Below are 19,426 nucleotides of genomic sequence, written 5' to 3'. Positions count from 1 at the left end.
GGCTGTGCTTGGCTCACAACTGTCACACAGCTCTTCCTGACACACACGCTAGATCCTGCAAACTATTTTCAAGTATAACCATTATTATTATTATTATTATTATTATTATTATTATTGGCAGTGCTAGGGATTGAACCCAAGCCCTTATGCACGCTAAGCTAGCACTGTCACTGAGCCACACCCCCAGTCCTCCCCTACATTTTTTATGCAAAGCACCCTCTGCAGAGAGTGTAGCTCTCAGGATGGGAGATGTGTGGGCGTGTCCTCTTGCCTGCTACACAAGGAAAGAGTATCCTAGCCCCTCACAGGTGCTGTGCTGAGGCAACTTAAGGGACTCAACCAGATGACAGTATTTGGCAAAGCAAGATAAATACATGAACTGCTGAGGGGAGCAAAGCCAAAGTGAAGTCAAAAAGCAGTTTTTGAGCTGAGCTCTAACATGAAGACCAAGCTGTCAAGGAAGGAGTCCCAGGCTGAGAGGGTAGTATGAACAGATGAGTGAACACAGTGCTGTTCAGGAAATGGCCAGTGGCCAGAGGAGGTTGGAAAAGGCCACATGTCCCAGGCAGAGCTTTATGCATGCGATGTAGAACACACAAAAGATGAGTGAAAAGACAGTGTGAGGTCAGGGGAAAAAAGCCAGTGGCAAAAAGTCAGATAGCAAGCTGGGGAAAGGACTCAGGGAAGGCTCCAAATAGTGAGGGGTTGAAGCTTCCAGGTCTGAACACGGCCGTGGGGTAGAGGAGGGAATAGGGCACAGCCTCTGCAACAGGACTGGGAGGAAGACCCAGAGAACAGGTGCTGGCGAAGAGAGCAGGGCAGAGTGCGGTATGACCCGAGCCACATGCAGTGCTACCTGTGCTTTTCGCCTTCCTCCTCCTCTTCTCTGAGTTGCTTGGTCTTTGGTTCCCCATCTTCCTTGTCCTGCAAAGAAAGAGAGAACACCACTGCTCAGATGATGCTCCTATTTCCAGTCCATGCTGCCAGGCAGCCCAGCAAAGACCAACTCAGTCCTCCAGCACCTGATGGACACAACGCTAGAGCTTCGCCCCCCCCACCCGTCACTGCCTGGGCAGAATTTAAAATCTACAACCCTAGTCCAGGCTAGGGTTGTCACATAGTAACCCTCAAAGACTAAGGGGTCTGGGGTTGTGGCTCATGGCAGAGTGCTTGCCTAACACAAATGAGGATTCAATCCTCGGCACCACATAAAAATTAATAAGCAAAATAAAGGTATTTTATTGATCTACAACTAAAAAAAAAAAAAAAAGACTAAGGAAGCACGAGAAGCTTTCAGTGTTAAGAAATGGAGCTGGTTGGGGTCAGAGTGGCCTCCCAAAGCCAGTGGCCACCTTCATGGGTCTGGACAGATGCACCCATTTGGTTCCCTTTAGGAGTACCACAACTCAGACCAGGACCAGGTTTGTAACAAGACTCACTGCCCAGGCCTGAGATGTACTCAAGGAACAGAGGCAAGGGGAATTCATTTGAAGATAATACTGGAAAAATGTCTCCTAAATCTGGTTCTTCTGGGGATATAGCTCAGTGGTGTAGCATGTGTGAGGCCCTGGGTTCGATCCCTAGCACTGAAAAAAACCAACACAAAATAAAACCAATCTGATTCTTCTGCCTTCCCCCATCTCCCACCATTTTTCTTTTCTTTTTTGAGACAGGGTCTCACTATGCTACCCAGGTTGGTCTTGAACTTGTAAGCTCAAATAATTCTGCTGCTTCAGCCTCCTGAGGAGCTGGGACTACAGGTGTGTACCACTGAGCCCAGATCTTCCCACCTTTTTTTTTTTTTTCAGTCTAGAATGTTCTATTTATCTCAGCCTTGACATAGTACACTTGTGCTGCTGGTGCCCTGAGGGTCACAACAGAAGGAAACCGCCATGCTGCTCCCACCTATAGAAGAAAGTCCCTAGCCTTTCCAGCTCTCTGTCATTACGCTGTTAGATCTGCCTGCCCTGTGGACAAACCAACCCACAGGTGTGTGTGTGTGAGTGCTCACATCCATGTGGCCACACTACATGCCCAACCAAGAGGCCAGTATAGAGTCCTGAATGTCAGGGTCGAACTCCTGGGAGGTGTCAAAGCTCACTCTGTTGAGACACCTTTGACTTGCTAGAGCAGTATTTTGAGGAGACACCTGAAGTTCCTTGCATTAGCTAACTGCTCTGTTGATATTAGAGTGACCTGCAGCTGACACCAAATGCATATAAAACAGTTGCCTGGAGAGCCTCTCCTAGAAGTTTGCATCCACCACTGACAACTGCCTCCCTGGGAGTGGTGTGTGCTACACAAGTCACTTTTTGCTGGTGTTCACAGTGGAGACCTCGAGGGTGGTGACCACTTCCCACCATTCCTGGCCCCACAACCTACAGGGAAGGAGACCAGGCTGGTCCACAGAAAGGTTTCCAGAATGGAAACACATCTTTTCAATCCAGGGCAGCTCCATCTCATGGGAATAAGACAGAAGGAACAAAATAACTGACCAACTGACGGCAGCCATGTGAGAGAGGTCAACACGATTCTCAGGGGTAAGAGGGGATGAGGATGGGACTGCTCCTGAGGAATGGACTGCTCACAGGATGGGGAGGCAGGAGCAGGAAGGGTATTCCCAAGTGAGGAGTACAGTTTAAGCAAAGGCAGAGCAAGCACTGCTGGGGTAGCAGAGGGGAAGGTGAAGGTGTAAGGCTGTCGAGGCAAGTGGGGCTGATCACAGAGGGTTCTGACCAGTGTTCTAAGGCAATGGGAGCCAAGGAGGGACCAGGGAGGGCCTGCTGACATCTGCCAAGCTGGGGAACAGGCAGAACCTGGGGACAGCCAGAAAGGGGAAGAATGGAGCACAAACGCAACAGGGAAACAAGCTAGTTTTCTCCAAGTGGCTCGCAGGCTGCCAGGTCCTGGATGGGGCTTCCACAGAGGTCCAGCTGATACATGTGACCCTCCCTGAGTAAAGGCTCCCAGAGGAAGCAAGCCACAAGTTTGGACATTCAAACAGAATGTCAGCCAGAAGACTCCCTGAAGGCTAGAGGCACCTGCCTTAGGGGAAGGGATGACATCTGCCCTTGGCAAGTAAGATAGGAACAGAAGAGGAGAGAGGGCTCGGCTCTGCCCACAATGGGTAGATGGGTAAGGCCCCCAACTCCACGGGAAGGCTTCTTTAAGAGTTCTGTGCCCCTGGCAGAATAGGAAGAAGGCAGCAAGGAAGGATCATATTCTGGGAGGAATACTCTACCAACACCATGCCCTTCCCAGCCAGGGCAAGGTCAAACTCAGACAAACTGCTGCCACCTAATCAATGAGTCTCAGAAACACTCAAGTGCCTTGGCAAAGGCCAGAGTATTCACAATAAAAGAGAAAACACCCAAGTATCTAAATGACACTTAAAACATCATCCATCTGGCTGGTGGGTAGGGTGCAGCATTGCTCTACAGACAGTACAATGAGGTTAAGGAAGATCCCTACTTGGGAGGCGGATCAGAACAGTGGACCAAGGCAGAGAAAGACACATCAGTGGCAAGAGTAGGTAAATAGACCATGAATGCAGGAGACAAGGGTATTATTGCAGGCTTCCTGTTAAATGGTGATTCTCAGCTGGGACTGCAAGCATTCACAAGATGGAAAATCACTTTTGGGCTATCCTGGCCTAAGCTATGAGTCATGATGTCCCTCTCACCTCCACCCGGGAAGCTGGGAGGAGATGCACACCAGCCTGAATGCCCATTCCAGTCTAGAGACTCAAAGAGCTCAGAACTGGAGGGTTCACAATCACCTGCTCCAGCTCCTCAATTCAACCCATAGGAAAACCCAGGAAATGGGTCAGGCAAAGAAAAAAGGAAAAGATTTGCCCAAGGTCACAGAAACTGTGGTTGCTACAGGTCCAGCTCAAGGTCCTCCTGGTCCTGGCCCTGTGTTCTTGCCCATCAAGAGTGACATAGAGTTTCTAAAAATGGCTCTGACCTCAGCTGCCTTTCCTGTGCTCCCTTGTGGTTCAGATCTGGTCAAGAGAGTGCAGATCCAGCCACAACCAGTGCAAGCCCAGGTCGAGGCCCTGGCAGACACTCAACAGAAAAGCAGGCAGGACCTTAGGTACCCCATGTCCCAGGGATCTAGGGATACCATGCCCATCCCAAGTCCCTTCGATCAGACTCAATGCCTAACCTCACCCTCTACACACCCTTCCCAAACCTCTTTTTCTCCCTCCTTCCCAATCCCCATTCTTCGTTTCCTCCCCTCTCCTCCCAGCCCCCTCAGGTCCTCACCACAACCAAGTCCCTAGCCACTCCCCTCCAGAATGCAGCTGCCTCCTGTACTTCCCCCCAAGTCTCCTCTGACTTCTCCATGCACATCACTAGTACTGATCATGTCACACTGCCTCAGCTCAAAGCTCGCTGGCTCCCCACACCCCAAGGACAACAGTCACTCCTCTCAGCCTGGCCCCAGGAGGTAGTTTCCAAGGTCCCTTCACCTGCCCCATACCCTGTTCATGCTGGTTGCTATCCAGAACACCCTGACACCCAACCTTTTATCTCAAAATCTGACATGCCCACTCTCATAACCTCCAAGAAATTTCACTGGCTAGTCCTAGAGATCAGCTCAAAGGTAGACTCCTAGAGGCAGCCCTCTGAGATTCCTGAGTAAAGGACCCTCTCACTCTTCTGGGCCCTGATCTTAGGCCCAGGACATAAGCCAGCAGTCATTCCTATTCACATTCAGGTCTTAATGTCCCTTTCCCAGGTCCATCTCAATGCAGGCCATCTCTTGTAGCATCCTGAGGCCCAGCCCAAAGTCTGGACTTAGACAACCCTTGCCAACTCAACTATTCTCTCCACCAACTCCAAAGACCCCCAAAGACTCAAAGCCTCAGGAATGCCAATGGCCAGAGGGCAGGAGAGCCATGGCCTAGATGGGGCCCTCCCCAGTTTGTTTGCCAGATTCCACATCTAACCTCACCTCCTTCCTTCAACTTCCCCAGAGCCTGCAGGAAGAAGAAGCCTCTGTAGTAGGACTTCAGAGGGTCTCACAAGTAGCCCCACCTCAAACACAACTGTTTCCTAACATCAGAAATCCTTTTACCAGGGACAAAACTTTTAAAAGTAAATTAGAAACAGGTTATGATGGTGCACACCTGTAATCCCTGCAACTCAGGAGGCTAAGGCAGGAGAATTGCTTGAGCCAGGACTTCCAGGTCAGCCTGGAAAACACAGCAAGACCCCATCTCTTTAAAAATAAATAAATAAATATCAATAATGGAGTTGTGGGCCGGGGATGTAGCTCAGTGTCACAGTGCATGTGCTCAAGGTCCTGGGTTTAATTCCCAGTGCCAAAATAAAATAATAAATTCAGAGTTGTGTAGGACTCCTTAAATGTTCTTTAATTTTGCCATCTTGGTCTTAAGTTTTCCCTGTGAGAAGATTTTAGATATAGGATTATATAGATTTTCTGTTTCTTCTAGAGTCAGTATTAATTTGTGTTTTTCAAGGAATATCTGTTTCACCTCCTGAATTTACTGGCATAAAGTGATTTATACTATTCCCTTATTATACTTTTAGTGTCTGTGAGACCTGTAGCAATGTTCACTGATGGTGATAATTTATGTTGTTTTCTTTACCAGGCAGTTACTAGAGCCTCAGCAGTCATGGGACACCTTACCTCTTCAAACTTCAAACATTTTAGCCGTGGGTTTGCTCTTCATTCTCCTCTTTCTGGATGGAACCCTCACTAACTGAGTACCCCTGTCTCTGGATGGCACAGCAGTGAGGAGCAGCATAAATCCACATTGCTGCCTGAACGGAGGGCCACTACCAAAAGCTTAATCATCAACCAGACAGACATGCAGGAGAGACAGGGAGGGAAAAGGGAGATTACTATGTTGTCTCCTGTGCCACTTCCCCCAGATTAACGCTAAGGCCTCTCTTCCGTTGACTCTGGGATAAAGGAAACAAGAAGCCTGCCTATAAGGATCTCCAGTGTACTCAAAGCAGACTTAGAAAACGTAACTCTGAGCTCGGTGTGGCCGCCAGCACACACCTATAATCCCAGCAATTCAGGAGGCTGAGGCAGGAGGAGTTCAAGTTTGATGCTAGTCTGAGCAACTCAGTGAGACCCTGTTTCAAAATAAAATAAAAAAGCTTTGGGGATGTAGCATTAGTAGGGAACCTCTGCATTTAATCCCCAGTACCACATGTGAAAACAAAAAACAAAACAAACCCCCCAAATCACTCTGTGCCATGAGTGGTAAGAAAAGCTTTATGGGGTATTGGCATAGGATAGGTGTTATCAGGGAAGAAGGTGACCCTTAAACCAATTCTAGATGTCGGACAGGAGCAGAGCAAGGACACTGACACGGTCTGCAGAGCAGACCCACGTGGCTGGCCCAGCCAGGACTGACCTGGGCCAGGAGAGCCCCCCACCCCCTCCCAGGGCCTTCTTGTAGTGCTACAGGGGGCAGAGCCCAGCACGAAGGCCACTCTGAAAGGGTCCTCAGGCAGTCTACCTGCTGAGTGACACTGATTCACAGGAGGAGAGAGGGAGACCAGGACCAGGTAGCATTTCCACTCCTGCCTGGACTTGCCCCAGCCTGCCACTGTTTGTGGGTGTATGGAGGGTGGTGAGAGTTTAAGTGAGGGCTGGGAACTATGCTCAGGGCAGGTATGCCAAAGTTGGAGGACTTGAGTTGAGGGGACAAGGGTAAGCCCCTCCTTCACTGAAAGAATTCCCAAAGACTCAGCTTTTAGGAGATGTTGCCTGCGACTCTTCCTTCTAGAAAGGAATAAGAGAGGCAGGAAAGAGTTAAGAGAGAGACATTCCAACAACAGATCTAGTCTCCTCCAACCCTTGGCCCATTCCTGAAGCAGCTGGATGAGCTCACAGGTGCAGAACACTTTCCAATGCCCAGATGGACATGCCTCACTGCACAGGCCTGTAGCTGTAGCTACAAGGTAATCAACCCTCTGCACGACAGTCAAGAGAACACAGGACCTCAAGCCCTAGTTCCCTAAGAAGAGGTGCAAGTTTGAGCTTTTCCCAGTCTAGTTAGAGACCCGGGTGAGGAGAAATCGAGAGACGGGTATCTAGTACCTGAGGAGGGGGTAGGAAGAGACTGGCAATGCTGGGAAATTATAGAAACTGACAGGTTCTATAATTTCACCCTGCTGCCATTCCCAAGATCAGGGCAGCCCCATGCTGGGGTGGAGGGACTTCCTGTCTGGGAGGCAGCACTGGGAGTTGTGTTACAAGGGCACTCAGGGGGTAGGGCAGCCATCAGGAGACTGACTCACCCTGAAGATGGAATGATAAGCCCTGGGCTGAACATCACCACGCCTGGGACCAGAAACTAAAAGCTCCTTACTGTCCAGAAATGGGGAAGTTGGGGGAGGAGATTCTGATTTCCCCAGGCAGGTTGTGATCCCACTGGATGGTAGCACTCTTCACCCTGGGTTCCCCATATTCAACTTGCTGCTAGGATTACCTGGCTACGTATCCACTGTGTGCCTGCCTACCAGCCTATAAGATCCTTGGGGGCAGGCGCTAATCTAGCCCACCTGTATCCACAGTCCTGACCCCGACTATCAGGAGAGCACTGTGGTAGAATGCATGTGCCCAGGGAAAGTTCTGGCTCCATTTCATTTTGGTTGGGTGGCCTTGGGCAGGCTATACCACCTGGCTGGCCTGGTTTCCACATCTATGAAAAAAAGAACAGGGGCTGAGGCTTTAGCTCAGTGGCAGAGCGTTTGCCTAGCATGTGTGAGGCCCTGGGTTCAAGTCTTAGCACTGTGTGAAATAAATAAATAAAGGCATTCTGCCCATCTACAACTACAAAAAATTTAAAAACAAAAAACTTTAAAAAAAAATAAGAATAATCACAGCAATGTCATAGCACTATTAGAAGAAGGAAATGTTGAGGGAGGAAGAAGAGTCTGAAGCTTAGTTGAACAGGCAGCAATGTCTGAAGGGCAGGAAGAATCAGGCTGAGGCAGATGGAAAAGGGCTGCAGAAAAGCAGTGGGGCCACAGGCCCAGATGGCATGTATAACAGGGCAATCCTGTGAGCAGACAGAGCTGTCTTAACAACTGTGTCACCAAGGTATTAGAATTGTTAGACAACACAGCTGGGGGAGACAGGTCACTGACTCCTTGTTCAGAGCATTGCCAAGAGCCAGGCTCAGAGTGTGGCAGGGGAGGCTGCAGATCACTACCCAAGAGTCTAGGGCCAGCTAAAAGTCACAGCTCTCCCTATGGGTGCAGCCATCCCCTAGAGACTTGTGAGCAGAGGAACAACAAAGGGCCAGAGCTGTCAGGCTGGTGGCTGGAAGAGCAGTGAGGAAGTTGGAGATAAGGACTGGAGATAAGAAAAAGAACCAGGTCAGGCAGTGGACAGAACAAGGCTGTGGGGAGACAGGGAGGAGTCAGCAACTTGGGTTCTGCCAGTGACTCATTGGGAGAAGGAAGGCGCCTTTAACAAAAGAGGTGGCAGTGCTAAGCAGACAGAGAAAGGGCGTGGCAGTTATTGGGCAGACTAGATTTGCTAGAGCCTGTCAAGATGTCCTTGGCAATGGAAAAGAGGGACCCCCTTTGTAAACAGGAGGCACGACTGGTCCCATCGTCCAGACCCCATCTTGAGGCCAAGGCAATGGCATGCAGAGCCCAGGGCAGCTCCTCCCCAGTCCATTACACAGCCACATGTCAGAGGACTGTGAGAAGCTGGTCCCAAGCCAAGTCTGGTCCTATTCTTGACACAAGTACAACTGGAAAACCAGCCGTAAGTGCTCCGTGGAGGCAGCAGCTGATAACTCCTTCAGAAGATTTTTTTTTATTAGCCTACAAATATCGACTGGCCCCCTTGTGCTAGGATCTGCACGCTGGTTACTGAGGACAGCAAGAACAAGTTGGCACTGGCATCGCACCCTGCGCAGGCTGTGATCCCAATGGGCTGTAGCGCTCCTCACTCTGGGTCCCCCGTATTCAACTTGCTTGTTCACAGCAGGGTGGGGATCCTCATCCAGGGTCCATGGTCAGACACAGTTCAGGTGTAAGAAGGTGCTGTTTTCTAGACTAAGAATCTAGAGCTCTTCAGACTCTCAAGGGTGGAGGGTGATCCAGAGGGGAAAGGGGCAGTATTAAAAGCACTCAGGGAGGGTGTTGGCTCTTAGGGTGGCTGGGAAGGGTCTCCAAAGTCACCTATCCTGCCTCTTTAAGGATGAATGGGAGTGGGGACAGGGGTGGATGTGAAAGGGCAACATAGGGAACACTTTGCTGTAGGCCCCTCCCACTGCCCAGGGCTTCACCCCCACCAGTTCCAGCAGGAAATAACCCCTGGAAGGTCATACAGAGAGCTGAGCAAAATCCAAATCTCCTTTCCTTCAGATGCAGCTAGACTAGACCAGTTCCTCTGAGTGGCCAGGTGCTCCAAGATGCTCCAGACTCCCCATCCCAGACTCCCTGGAGGAAGTACTGTGGTATGGAGGAAGCCCAGGAAGCAGGCCTGGAACAACAGGGACAGGTAAATCATGATGCCAATGCTTACCTATGATGGGGCCTAAGCAAACTGCAGGACCTTTCTCAGGATCCCTATTCCCCTGTTGAGGTGGAGTTGGTGCAACTTCAGCAGGATATTCGACATTTAAATGAGGAGCCTGGGTCCCCATCTGGTGCAGCACCCCACCTGATGCCCACTGTGGGAAACAAACAGGCCACTGGCATTCTGGGTTGTTCCAAGTCCTGCTGTTCAACAGCAAGGGGCCTCACTCAAACCCTGGTCCTTGCTGCATCCCTCCTGGGAAACCTGAGTTCCCCTCTGTTCTTACCACCCCCAGCCCTGACTCAAGAAAGCAAATAACCCACTGTTCCCTTCTGCCACACACTCTGGGAACCACAAGTTTATGAAGTACTCAGGTCCCTGGGTCCTGATCCATGCTAGAATATGGAAGGATCATTACTGTTAGACCAACAGAGAGAAGCTGATCTACACCTGCCACCTCTTAAATGTGGTAACATTCATGTGAATGGAATGCATTATCCTTTTCTGATAATACTTTCTTGGAGGTCAAGTTTCTACAGATGGCACACTTTTGATCTTTAACAATGAGGCTTAACCAGAAACAGCCTCAGTGTCCAATCATGGATGAATGATTGAAAAAAATGTGGCGTGTGTATACACATACATGTACACACATGCCCGAGAGACTGATTCTTGGCCTTGAAAAAGGAGGAAATTCTGTCACTTGAAACAACACAGATGAACACGCAGGACATTATGCAAAATGAAATAAACTTGGCACAGACAGAAACACTGCATGACTTCACTTATATGTGAAACTGAAAAGCATCAAACTCACAGAAACTGAGAATAGAAAGGTGGTTTACCAGAAGCAGGAGGAAATGAACAGGGAAAGGGAAGATACTGATCAAAGGACACAAAGTTCCAAAAACACAGGACTGAGTTTTAGAGATCTATTGCACAGTTACCAATAATATATAGTATGTTTCCAAATTGCCAAAAAAGCAATTTTAAACATTTGTGTCATCAAAAAATGGTATGTCGGGGAGGTAACTGACATATTAATTAGCTTGATATAATCTCTTTTTTTGTTACTGGCCATTGAGCCCAAGGGTGCTTTACCACTGAGTTACATCCCCAGCCTTTTTAATTTTGAGACAGGGGTTTGATTCTCAGTACCGCATATAAATAAATAAATAAATAAATAAATAAATAAAATAAAGGTTCATTGCTAACTAAATATATATATATATATATATGCTAACTAAATATATATATATATGTATGTATTTTTTTTTTAAAGGTTCATCAGCTAAAAAAAATTTTTTAAATTTAACCCTGCCCAGTATGTGGTAGGGATAAAATCTAACTAGGTTCCATAAAATTTGGAAGATATCCTATTAGAAAGTGAGTTCTGGGGAGACCTGGACCCAGTTGTCATTCATTTCTGTTCTATGGTATTTCCTACAGTAACAGCTATCCTTTTTTTTAAGTGTTAACAAAATGCCAGGCAAGTGATTATTCAACTAACTGAATAACATGGACATTACTGAATATAATCAACATTATTTAATGACTAAAAATCTAAAGTTAACATTTCTTTCTCCTTTCACAGATGAGAAAAATGGAGGACCAGTGCAATTTAATAACCCATACAGAGTCACAGAGTCTGGGGTTGCCAGGACCCAAATGGTACAGCAGGCCTTCAAGCCTCGGCTGCTCTCATATCTAGAACCCCCACTTCACTCTGGCCTGTCCCCTGTCCCCACCTGGCACATTCATGCATCTACAACCTTTCACAAGGGTAGAATCACTCTTGAAATGAGGTGAGTCAAGAGATATATAATAAAGACTACCACTTATTAAAAGGATAGGTATTATCAGCCAATACCACAGCCCTGCAGGACCACATCAAATTCCTAGCATCCACATCATGCCATGGCGTATTCAAAGCTTGGGACCAACTAAAATGCCTAGTCCTCTCCCAACACACAACTGTCTAAGTTCCCGTACTTCATACCTGAACACCAAACTGTAGAAACCTGATTTCACAATACCACGAAGTTCATCTTGTTCATACTGCTGCAGCTACAGGTTTTCAAACAAGCCCCAAAGGGCAAGTCTGCTCTTCCCTGAGAAAAACTATAGCCCAATCAACTCCTAAATCTAAGTGCCTATCTAGTTGCTTACAGGACTCCTTATTTGGCAGACAGAAAAGTGAAGCAAGCCTGCTGCCCTCAGAGAGCTGGAAGATTAAGGGGGAGACAGGGAAGGGACAATCACCACACAGCAAGCATTGTAGGTGGTGGGGCAGTGTGAACCCAGGAGAATATGGAGCCTGTGTCCACCTGGAAAGCAAGTGGGTCATGAGGGAGTGGTGACCCACTTGCACATCCAGGCCAAATGGGCAGGGAGTTCTGGGGTCACTGGAAGGAAAAAGTGATGAAGCTAAGCCCTGCATCCAGGAAGAGAGAGTACGTGACATCCCAGAGCACTGGTGCAGAGGAAAGAACCTGCCCTACAGGCTGCAGACTTTACCCTACAAGCACTGAGAAACCAGCAAGAGCCAGATGCAGTGGGATGCAGCAGCTGCAAAGGGAGGACAGGTAGGATGGTAGCAACAATGTGACTAGACTGTTATTTATAAAGATCATTTAGCTAGGGCCAGAAAGGAAAAAGCAAAGGTCATTGGTTGAAGCCACTGAAAGAACAAGCTAGATGTGGGTTAGGAAAGCTACCTCCAAACCCCAAAGAGAGCAGAGGGCAGCTGCCTCTGAGTCTCTTCCAGCTCAACAGTGTCATGTACTGCTTGCACTCAGTTCACACTGCACCAATAGGCCCACCAGGACCTCTGAGCCCCACTATTACCTGTGATCAGGTATCATCCTATCCAACCAGGTTCAAGAAAACTAAGAGACTTAACATATGGCTCACAGCTAATAAAAGATGGATCAGCAAGTAAAGTGAGATTCCCTGACTGCATTGTGCTTTCAAATAAACAGCCCCAGTTGCACTTTCTGCACAACTGCCAGAGATGTGTGACCATGTCCATTCTTAGACCAAATGAGAAAAATAAAAAAACCACAACTGGTAGGGCTGCAAAGGCTCAGAGATCATCTAGTGCAGGGTGAGCTCCATCCAACCACAGCACCTACCAAACCAGAATCTTCCCAGGTAAGATTTGGGAATGTGAAGGTTCAATTGGTGGCCTACTCCAGGGTCATGACTCTTAACACATGGCCCAGTTTAGGAGACTTTCAGAGCACATCCCTCCTCTTCAAGCCACTAAGCCAGGGGAGGAAGTGATCAGCTGCCTGAGGACTATTGTGGTCCAGAATAGACTCTGGACATAAAATTTCAAGGAAATACTCCTAACACATATGTCCTGAGGGCCAGAGTGTGCAGCAAGAGAATGGGAGAAGCTAGGGCTAGACCTCAGGTCTCTGCACCTTAAGTTGACTGGTCTGCCCACTTTACCACTTCACCTGGAGTGATGGAGGAGAGGAACTAAAGCTTGGGTTCCCAAGTCTTCCTGTGGGTTGTCCAGTGCCTGAGCCCTGCTTCACTTGGGAAGGCACTACACTGAGCCTTGGGGGAAGAAGGGTCCACCCCACACCACTGAAACCAAAAGTGTCCCACACTCAACTTTCCCAGCCTGCCTTGCAGCCGGAAGGTGATTCTGGTCTTGCTGATCCAATACACTCACATTAGATGAGATGGTGGGGGTGGGGGTGAGAGTGGGGGTGGGGGCTGGCTTCTCTCTGGAGGCAGCTACAGAAAGGCTGAATGGAAACTTATCCCAGGGCACAGAGGTAGCAGAGCAAGCTGCAATACCCAGCACTTAAGGAAGTAAAGGTCTTCTCACTGAGTAACTTTTCATTTTTCCTGTGAATGGTGGGCTTCTTTCTAGTCATGTACTTCCAAGGTTGGCTCTCTTTTTAAATAAACAAACACACAATGCTTTGTTTTCTTCTAAATCAGGCAAAATGGATTTCTGTTGTTTACAACTAAGTACCCTGGCTATATGTGGTAATCGATGACAGTAGCCTAATAGTGTGTGCAGCAGTTTGTAGGGGTCAAAGTTCTTATCTTCTACAGTTCACCCAATCACAAGGAGACTCTGGGATGCACGTAGAGAAAAGGTACCAGTGTCCACTCTGCAAATAGAGAAGCTGGGGCTCAGGATGAGAAGCACTCTGTAAGCCGGTCCCAATAGGTTCCCCACATCTGACCACCACAGAAGCCAGTCGGTAAGGCAAGTGAACCAAGGCCCTCATCTGGCCTGGGGGTCATCTTTCCATTCCCTCCATTCCAACACAGAACCGAGCATTCGTGAAATGTACTGGGCCTCAATATGAAGCACCCATGTTTGAAAAGCAAAATTCCTTACAAGTCAATTTTCAGGTAAATTAGTTTTACAGAACAACAAAGTTTGCTGAAGATCCTAGGAAACCAGAAGCTATTTTAACCTCTGATCAGCTGCTTCTCACAGTGTCACTGTCTGAGAAGTAAAGGTAAGACAGCTGTCTCCTCTCTGGTGTGATCTACAAGTGATAAAATCCTAATTAAAACCCAAATTTAAATTACGAGTCAGAACTGGCACATTTATTTGTGGGGAAAATACTGCTTAAACAAGATCTTATAATCCTCACCTATCACACACTTCCTTGGGAAACAAAGCACTTTTTTTTTTCTTCTTGCAGTGCTGCAGATGGAACCCAGGGCCTCACACACTAGATGAGCACTCTGCCACCGAGCTACATCCCCAGGCCAAAGCAAAAAGGAAAAAAAAAAAAAGAGGTCAATAAAGCAAAGTCACAAGTGGCTGTTGTGGAACTGCAGGTGAGTTGTTTGGTTTCTCAGAGGTTCGGTTTCTTCAACTGCAAAGTGGCATTAAGTGAGGGACTATATGTGCTGTGACAGTTCTGCATTGAGGCCAGCAGAGTAAGTTCTTGTTCAGGAGCTGATCACCATGATGACAGTGGAAGCTGACGTTTTTGCCTGTGTCTTCAGGGTGATGCCCGCCCACACCCCGCAGGTCACACATCAGATCCCCCCATTCACGTCTCATTCCTTCAACCAGAGCAGCTACCAGTATTGTCCAGAGGAAGACCCAACCCTTCCCTGGCCACAGGTCAGAGGGCATGCACAGAGCAAAAGTCTGAGTAAGACAAGGAAGGTACCATATGCAGGGACCAGGGAGGAGGAAGGGGACTTCCACAGCCTATCTTCGTGAATTCAGACCTTCTCTACTCCTGCCTACTCTGCTCCTTCTCTGCCTAAAATTCCTCCTTCTCTTCTACACCCTGCACTCAATCTACCCTTAATAATTTTCCCTGCATCTCCACCAGGTCAGATTCCTTGAGTTTCAGTCTGGGCACAGAGTCCACAAGGGGACATGAACCATAAGCCAACCAATGAGAAAAAATGGGGTACATGCATCCATACTGGGTTCAGAAGCTCCCACCTCCATGCGGTCACTGTATGCAAGTGTCATAACCTTGCAGCAAGCCCTCCCACTAGGATGCAGACAGCTCTATGACATCCCTCCACTGTACAGGCAGCAATACTGTATTATAACTAGTGGCACAGAGGCCAGCCTCCCAGCTGGGCCCAACCTCACCTAGTTCAAGGCAAGACCCAGCCTCCCTAACTTCATTCCCCAAGCCCAGTGCACTCAATTGTAACAGTGATGACAGCCCCTTGCCTGGCAGATGGGAGCCTCAGGAGACTAACGCTCACTCTCATTCCCTAGGTAGAAGTAGCCTGTGTGTGTCTTGGACCCAGAGCTGGAAAGCCTGACCCACACATCAAACACAGGTACTTTTTTTTTTTTTTTTTTTTTTTTTTAAGGATCCAAATTACCTGGCAAGAAATCTAGCAGATGCCCTGCCCTAAAAACAATGGGAGGGATGGGTCTATCCTGAAAAGGACAAAAGTGTTTTGGCTCCGTCCCTCACATTTTCTCTAGACAGAGCAGCTCTTTAAAGCACTGAATCAAAACAGCCCCAGAGTAGACTTTACTCCCCACAGGGAGTCGTCACCACAGCAACTGTTCTTCCTCTTGGAATTCTTTCAAGAGTACAAGCTGTTGCTTCTCTCCAAAACAAACTGGGGAGGGTCAAGGGTAAGGTCCTAAAGGAGGAGGGCGGCACATGATGGAAGCACAGTGAGCTCCACTGGAGTCTCCCAGACGTCTGACCACTGCTTAGGGAGTCGGATGCTTAGGGAGGTTATGGGGGTGGTGTTCACAGGGGTGTATGGGGGTGTGTAGTTGTGAGCTGGGGGGAGAGTGGGGTGTGGGGTATACAAGGAGTGAATATGAATGGAGTGGAAGGTATTGTGTGGGGAGGAGTTTGGGTGAGGGGGCTGGGAGTGTTTTGTCATGTTGTGAAGTTGGGGGAGCATGAGGAAATGTGGGGTGCATTGTCTGCAGGAGTATGCTGGTGTATGTTCATGAGTACAAAAAGAATTAGAGGTAGGTTGGGGGTATGGGGTTGTGCTGTTGGAGGTGTGTGGGGATGTATGTGGGTGCAGGTTAGTGGGAGGTGTTCCTAAGGAGCCCAAGATGAAACATGGGACACATCTCCCCTGGAAACAATGAATTACATGAAGTGCATTTCAATTCTGTGTAGTAGTTCTCAGTGTCCATTCTACAGGTCAGTCAAATCCCAGGCAAAATGTATACAGGGCTCCACAGAAAACCACCACTTAAACATGCTGCCCACATCTGAAATAACTGACCTAGGAGCAACTGTTTGAGGCAGCTCATATTTCAAGTCAGAACATCCTCAGTCAGTTGGACCATAGCATGGACAGAGTCCATGAAGGCCTGGTTTGGCAGTCCCTGCTCTTCCTCGAGTCCAAGGTGAGTCCTCCTTTTGGTGCACAAAGCCTAGGGGGCTCAGAATCATGGGATGCAGCATACCCAGTATTATGCCACCTCCAAGTAGACCTAGAACATGACTGTTTCATTAAAATAATTTTCAAAGTTGTCCCTGCCATTAAGGAGCTGCCTGTCTACTCAGGGGCTGGCATGAACTGAGGCTTAGTAACAATTAAAAAAAAAAAATTACCAGTTGCTACTACTACTGTTATTATTATAACTGCAATTATCAAGGTGTTGGGGGAGGTTAATAGCACTACCAAAAACACTGCATGCCAGCCATTTACAAGATCATCTTCCTAAAAAAATGAATGCCAAATAATAAATGCTGCTGAGTCACTGGTATCCATATTCAGGAAAAAAAAAAGAATTTCAACCCTACCTCACATCATACATATTCCAGAAGGTTTAGAGATCTAAAGGTAAAAGGTAAAATAATAACAGTTCTAGAATATACCATGAGAAATTATCACCATGACCTGGGTATAAACATTCCTTTTAAAAAGACTACAAAATGTATTAGGTAGATAAAAATAATAAATTAGACTACAAATAATAACTTTTGTTCAAAGAATGCAATTAAGTTAGATGCAGTGGCACATGCCTGTAATCCTAGTGACTCAGGAGGCTGAAGCAAGAGGACCCCAAGTTCAAGGCCAGCTTTGGCAACTTAGCAAGACACTATCTCAAAAAAAAAAAAAAAAAAAGAGCTGGGAATGTAGCTCAGAGATACAATGTCCCTGAATTCAATCCTCAGTACCACAAAAAAGAAAAAGCGGGGGCAGGGAGTGTGGCAATTAAAATACTCAGAGCTAAAGACAGTTTTTGCAATGTATATGAACAAAAAATTCAAAGAATTTCTAAAATTCAGGCAATCCAATAAAAAAGAGGACAAAAGACCTGACTAGGAACTTCACACAAACAAAAAGATACTCATCTTTATTTAGGAAGGAAATGCAAGTTTAAACCACAAAGGGATACCACTACACCTCGCCAGCACAGTCTACATGAAAGAGACTAAAGGCTGGAGAGGAAGTCTCACCCACTGCTGCTGGGAGTGTGAAAGGGTACTGTTGCTTTGGAAAACTGGCAGGATCTACCCTCTAGATGCCCTGTAATCTAGTAATTATATTCCCAGGTATGTGTACATATGTTCGCTGATACACTTGTGTACAAACTGGGAATATCACCACAGTTCATAACAGCACCAGACTGAAAATCCAGAATGGAACTGAATAACAAAAAATGAGCTAACACACCATCCCCAACAATTCACAAGTACAATGATGGATGAAAGAACATAAGACTGCATGTTGTATGATACCATTTATGTACTGTTTAAAGGTCAGAGAAATCAACATGTAGTGCTAGAGGTCAGAGTGGCTCCCCCTGTGTGTAAGTACCTAGATGGGAACAGGAAGAGTACTAAGGGATGCTATCATGATTCTTGATCTGAGTAACAGATTGACACAGTGATCTGTGTTCACTTTATAGATAAATTACCCAGCTGATTTGTATACTTTTCTCTATGTATACATACTTCAATTAAAAGTGGCACTGTAGCCAGGAGTAGTAACTTACACCTATAATCCCAACAGCTCAGGAGGCTGAGGCAGGAAGACCACGAGTTCGACTTAATGAGGCCCTCAGTAATTTAGCAAGACCCTGTTTCTAAATAAAATATTTAAAAGGGCTGGGGATGTGGCTCAGTAGTTAAGCGCCCCTGCGTTCAATCCCCAGTACCGAAAAAAAAAAAAAAAGAAAGAAAGAAAGAAAAAAGAAAAAAGTAGCACTGAGGCAAGAGGGTAAGTGTGAGGCCAGCCTGGCCAATTTAGTAAGACTGCCTCAAATAAAAAATAAATAACTGGGGATATAGTTCAGTGGTAGAGCTGAGTACTGGCTCAATTTCCAGTAACTAACACACACACACACACACACACAAACACACACAGACAATTCTTTTTAACCCAGGAGGCTGAGGCAGAAGGATGACAAATTTAAGGCCAACTTAGTGAGACTGTATAAAAAAAATTTTTTTTTAAATAAATAAATACAGAGTTGGGGTGTAGTTCAGTGGTAAAGCATTTGCTTAGCAGGTACAAGGCCCTGGGTTTGATTATGAACACTGCAAAAAAATAAAAAACAAAAGGTTCTTTTTAAAATGTCATTTCAGAGATATTAAAAACAGAAAGACTTAAGCCCACCTAGAAATCTAAAATAAAATTAAGATCTAAAAGGAGAACGAATTCATCTAGAAGACTAAGAAAAAAGTTCTCCGAAGAGAAGCCTCTCCCAGGACCCCCAAGAACAACTAGGAGACAGTGGCTTAGACATTGCCACAGCCCTCCAGGCTCCAGGAGATAGGCGAAAACAGAGGGAGTCACCATAAAGGTCACATAAATTCTTTTGATGCAAAAGCTAACAGAAAGAATAAAAACCTGTTTGAACTTCTTTGCTTTCCAATTCCTTGTCCCTCATCAATGAGGCCTTGGAACACCCTGAAAAACCACAGAAATCACCCAAAGGAGAGACAAAGGTGGGAACAGCTATTGTATGCCAGTAGCACAGCTAAAAAGAGGGACATTGTCTCATGGCTGTCTAGAAGCTCTTCTGCTACGTGGAGGCTGCTCCAGCCAGCAAGGTTGAGTTCAACAGTGAAGGATCCAAAGGCCACTCATCTGCCTTGGTATAGGTCCTGCCCTGAGAAATTCAGAAAGAGACTCGTCCTTCGTGGAGACAGCTACTTCCTCCCAGTATATCAAAAACAACCAAGGGAAGGCCCATTCGGTTCCTGTAGCCCATGGCAGAGTCCTTCAACATAGCTTCAGCTGGGACCAGCACCAATTCCACCCTAAAGGAAGAGCAGCGCACTGAACTCAGCCAGGAGGTAGGCTCCCCATATCCATCTCCAGGAAGGGAAGAAGGGTCAGAGGATGGACATAGTGTGACTCTGCACCAGCCCTTGCTCTCTGGGTCTCAGCTATCTCATTCTTAAAGAGGGCCCCACCAGCAGCAAAACAAGATTAAGGTGGAAGA

General features: G+C 47.1%; 1 protein-coding gene across 2 annotated transcripts in view; it reads right to left on the bottom strand.

The window, feature by feature from the left end:
• Positions 1-19,426, bottom strand: part of Ccdc12 (coiled-coil domain containing 12) — a 56,481-nt gene that overhangs the window by 26,878 nt on the left and 10,177 nt on the right. For both annotated transcript variants that reach the window (XM_047532375.1, XM_047532376.1), the window contains exon 4: positions 857-924. In XM_047532375.1, coding sequence (XP_047388331.1) covers positions 857-924 — 68 coding nt within the window. The remainder of the gene's footprint in view (positions 1-856; positions 925-19,426) is intronic.

The sequence above is a fragment of the Sciurus carolinensis genome, chromosome 17, assembly GCF_902686445.1.
Source record: "Sciurus carolinensis chromosome 17, mSciCar1.2, whole genome shotgun sequence".
Lineage (NCBI taxonomy): Eukaryota > Metazoa > Chordata > Mammalia > Rodentia > Sciuridae > Sciurus > Sciurus carolinensis.
The sequence above is the reverse complement of the archived record's forward strand: the minus strand, read 5'-3'. Positions and strand labels throughout refer to the sequence as shown.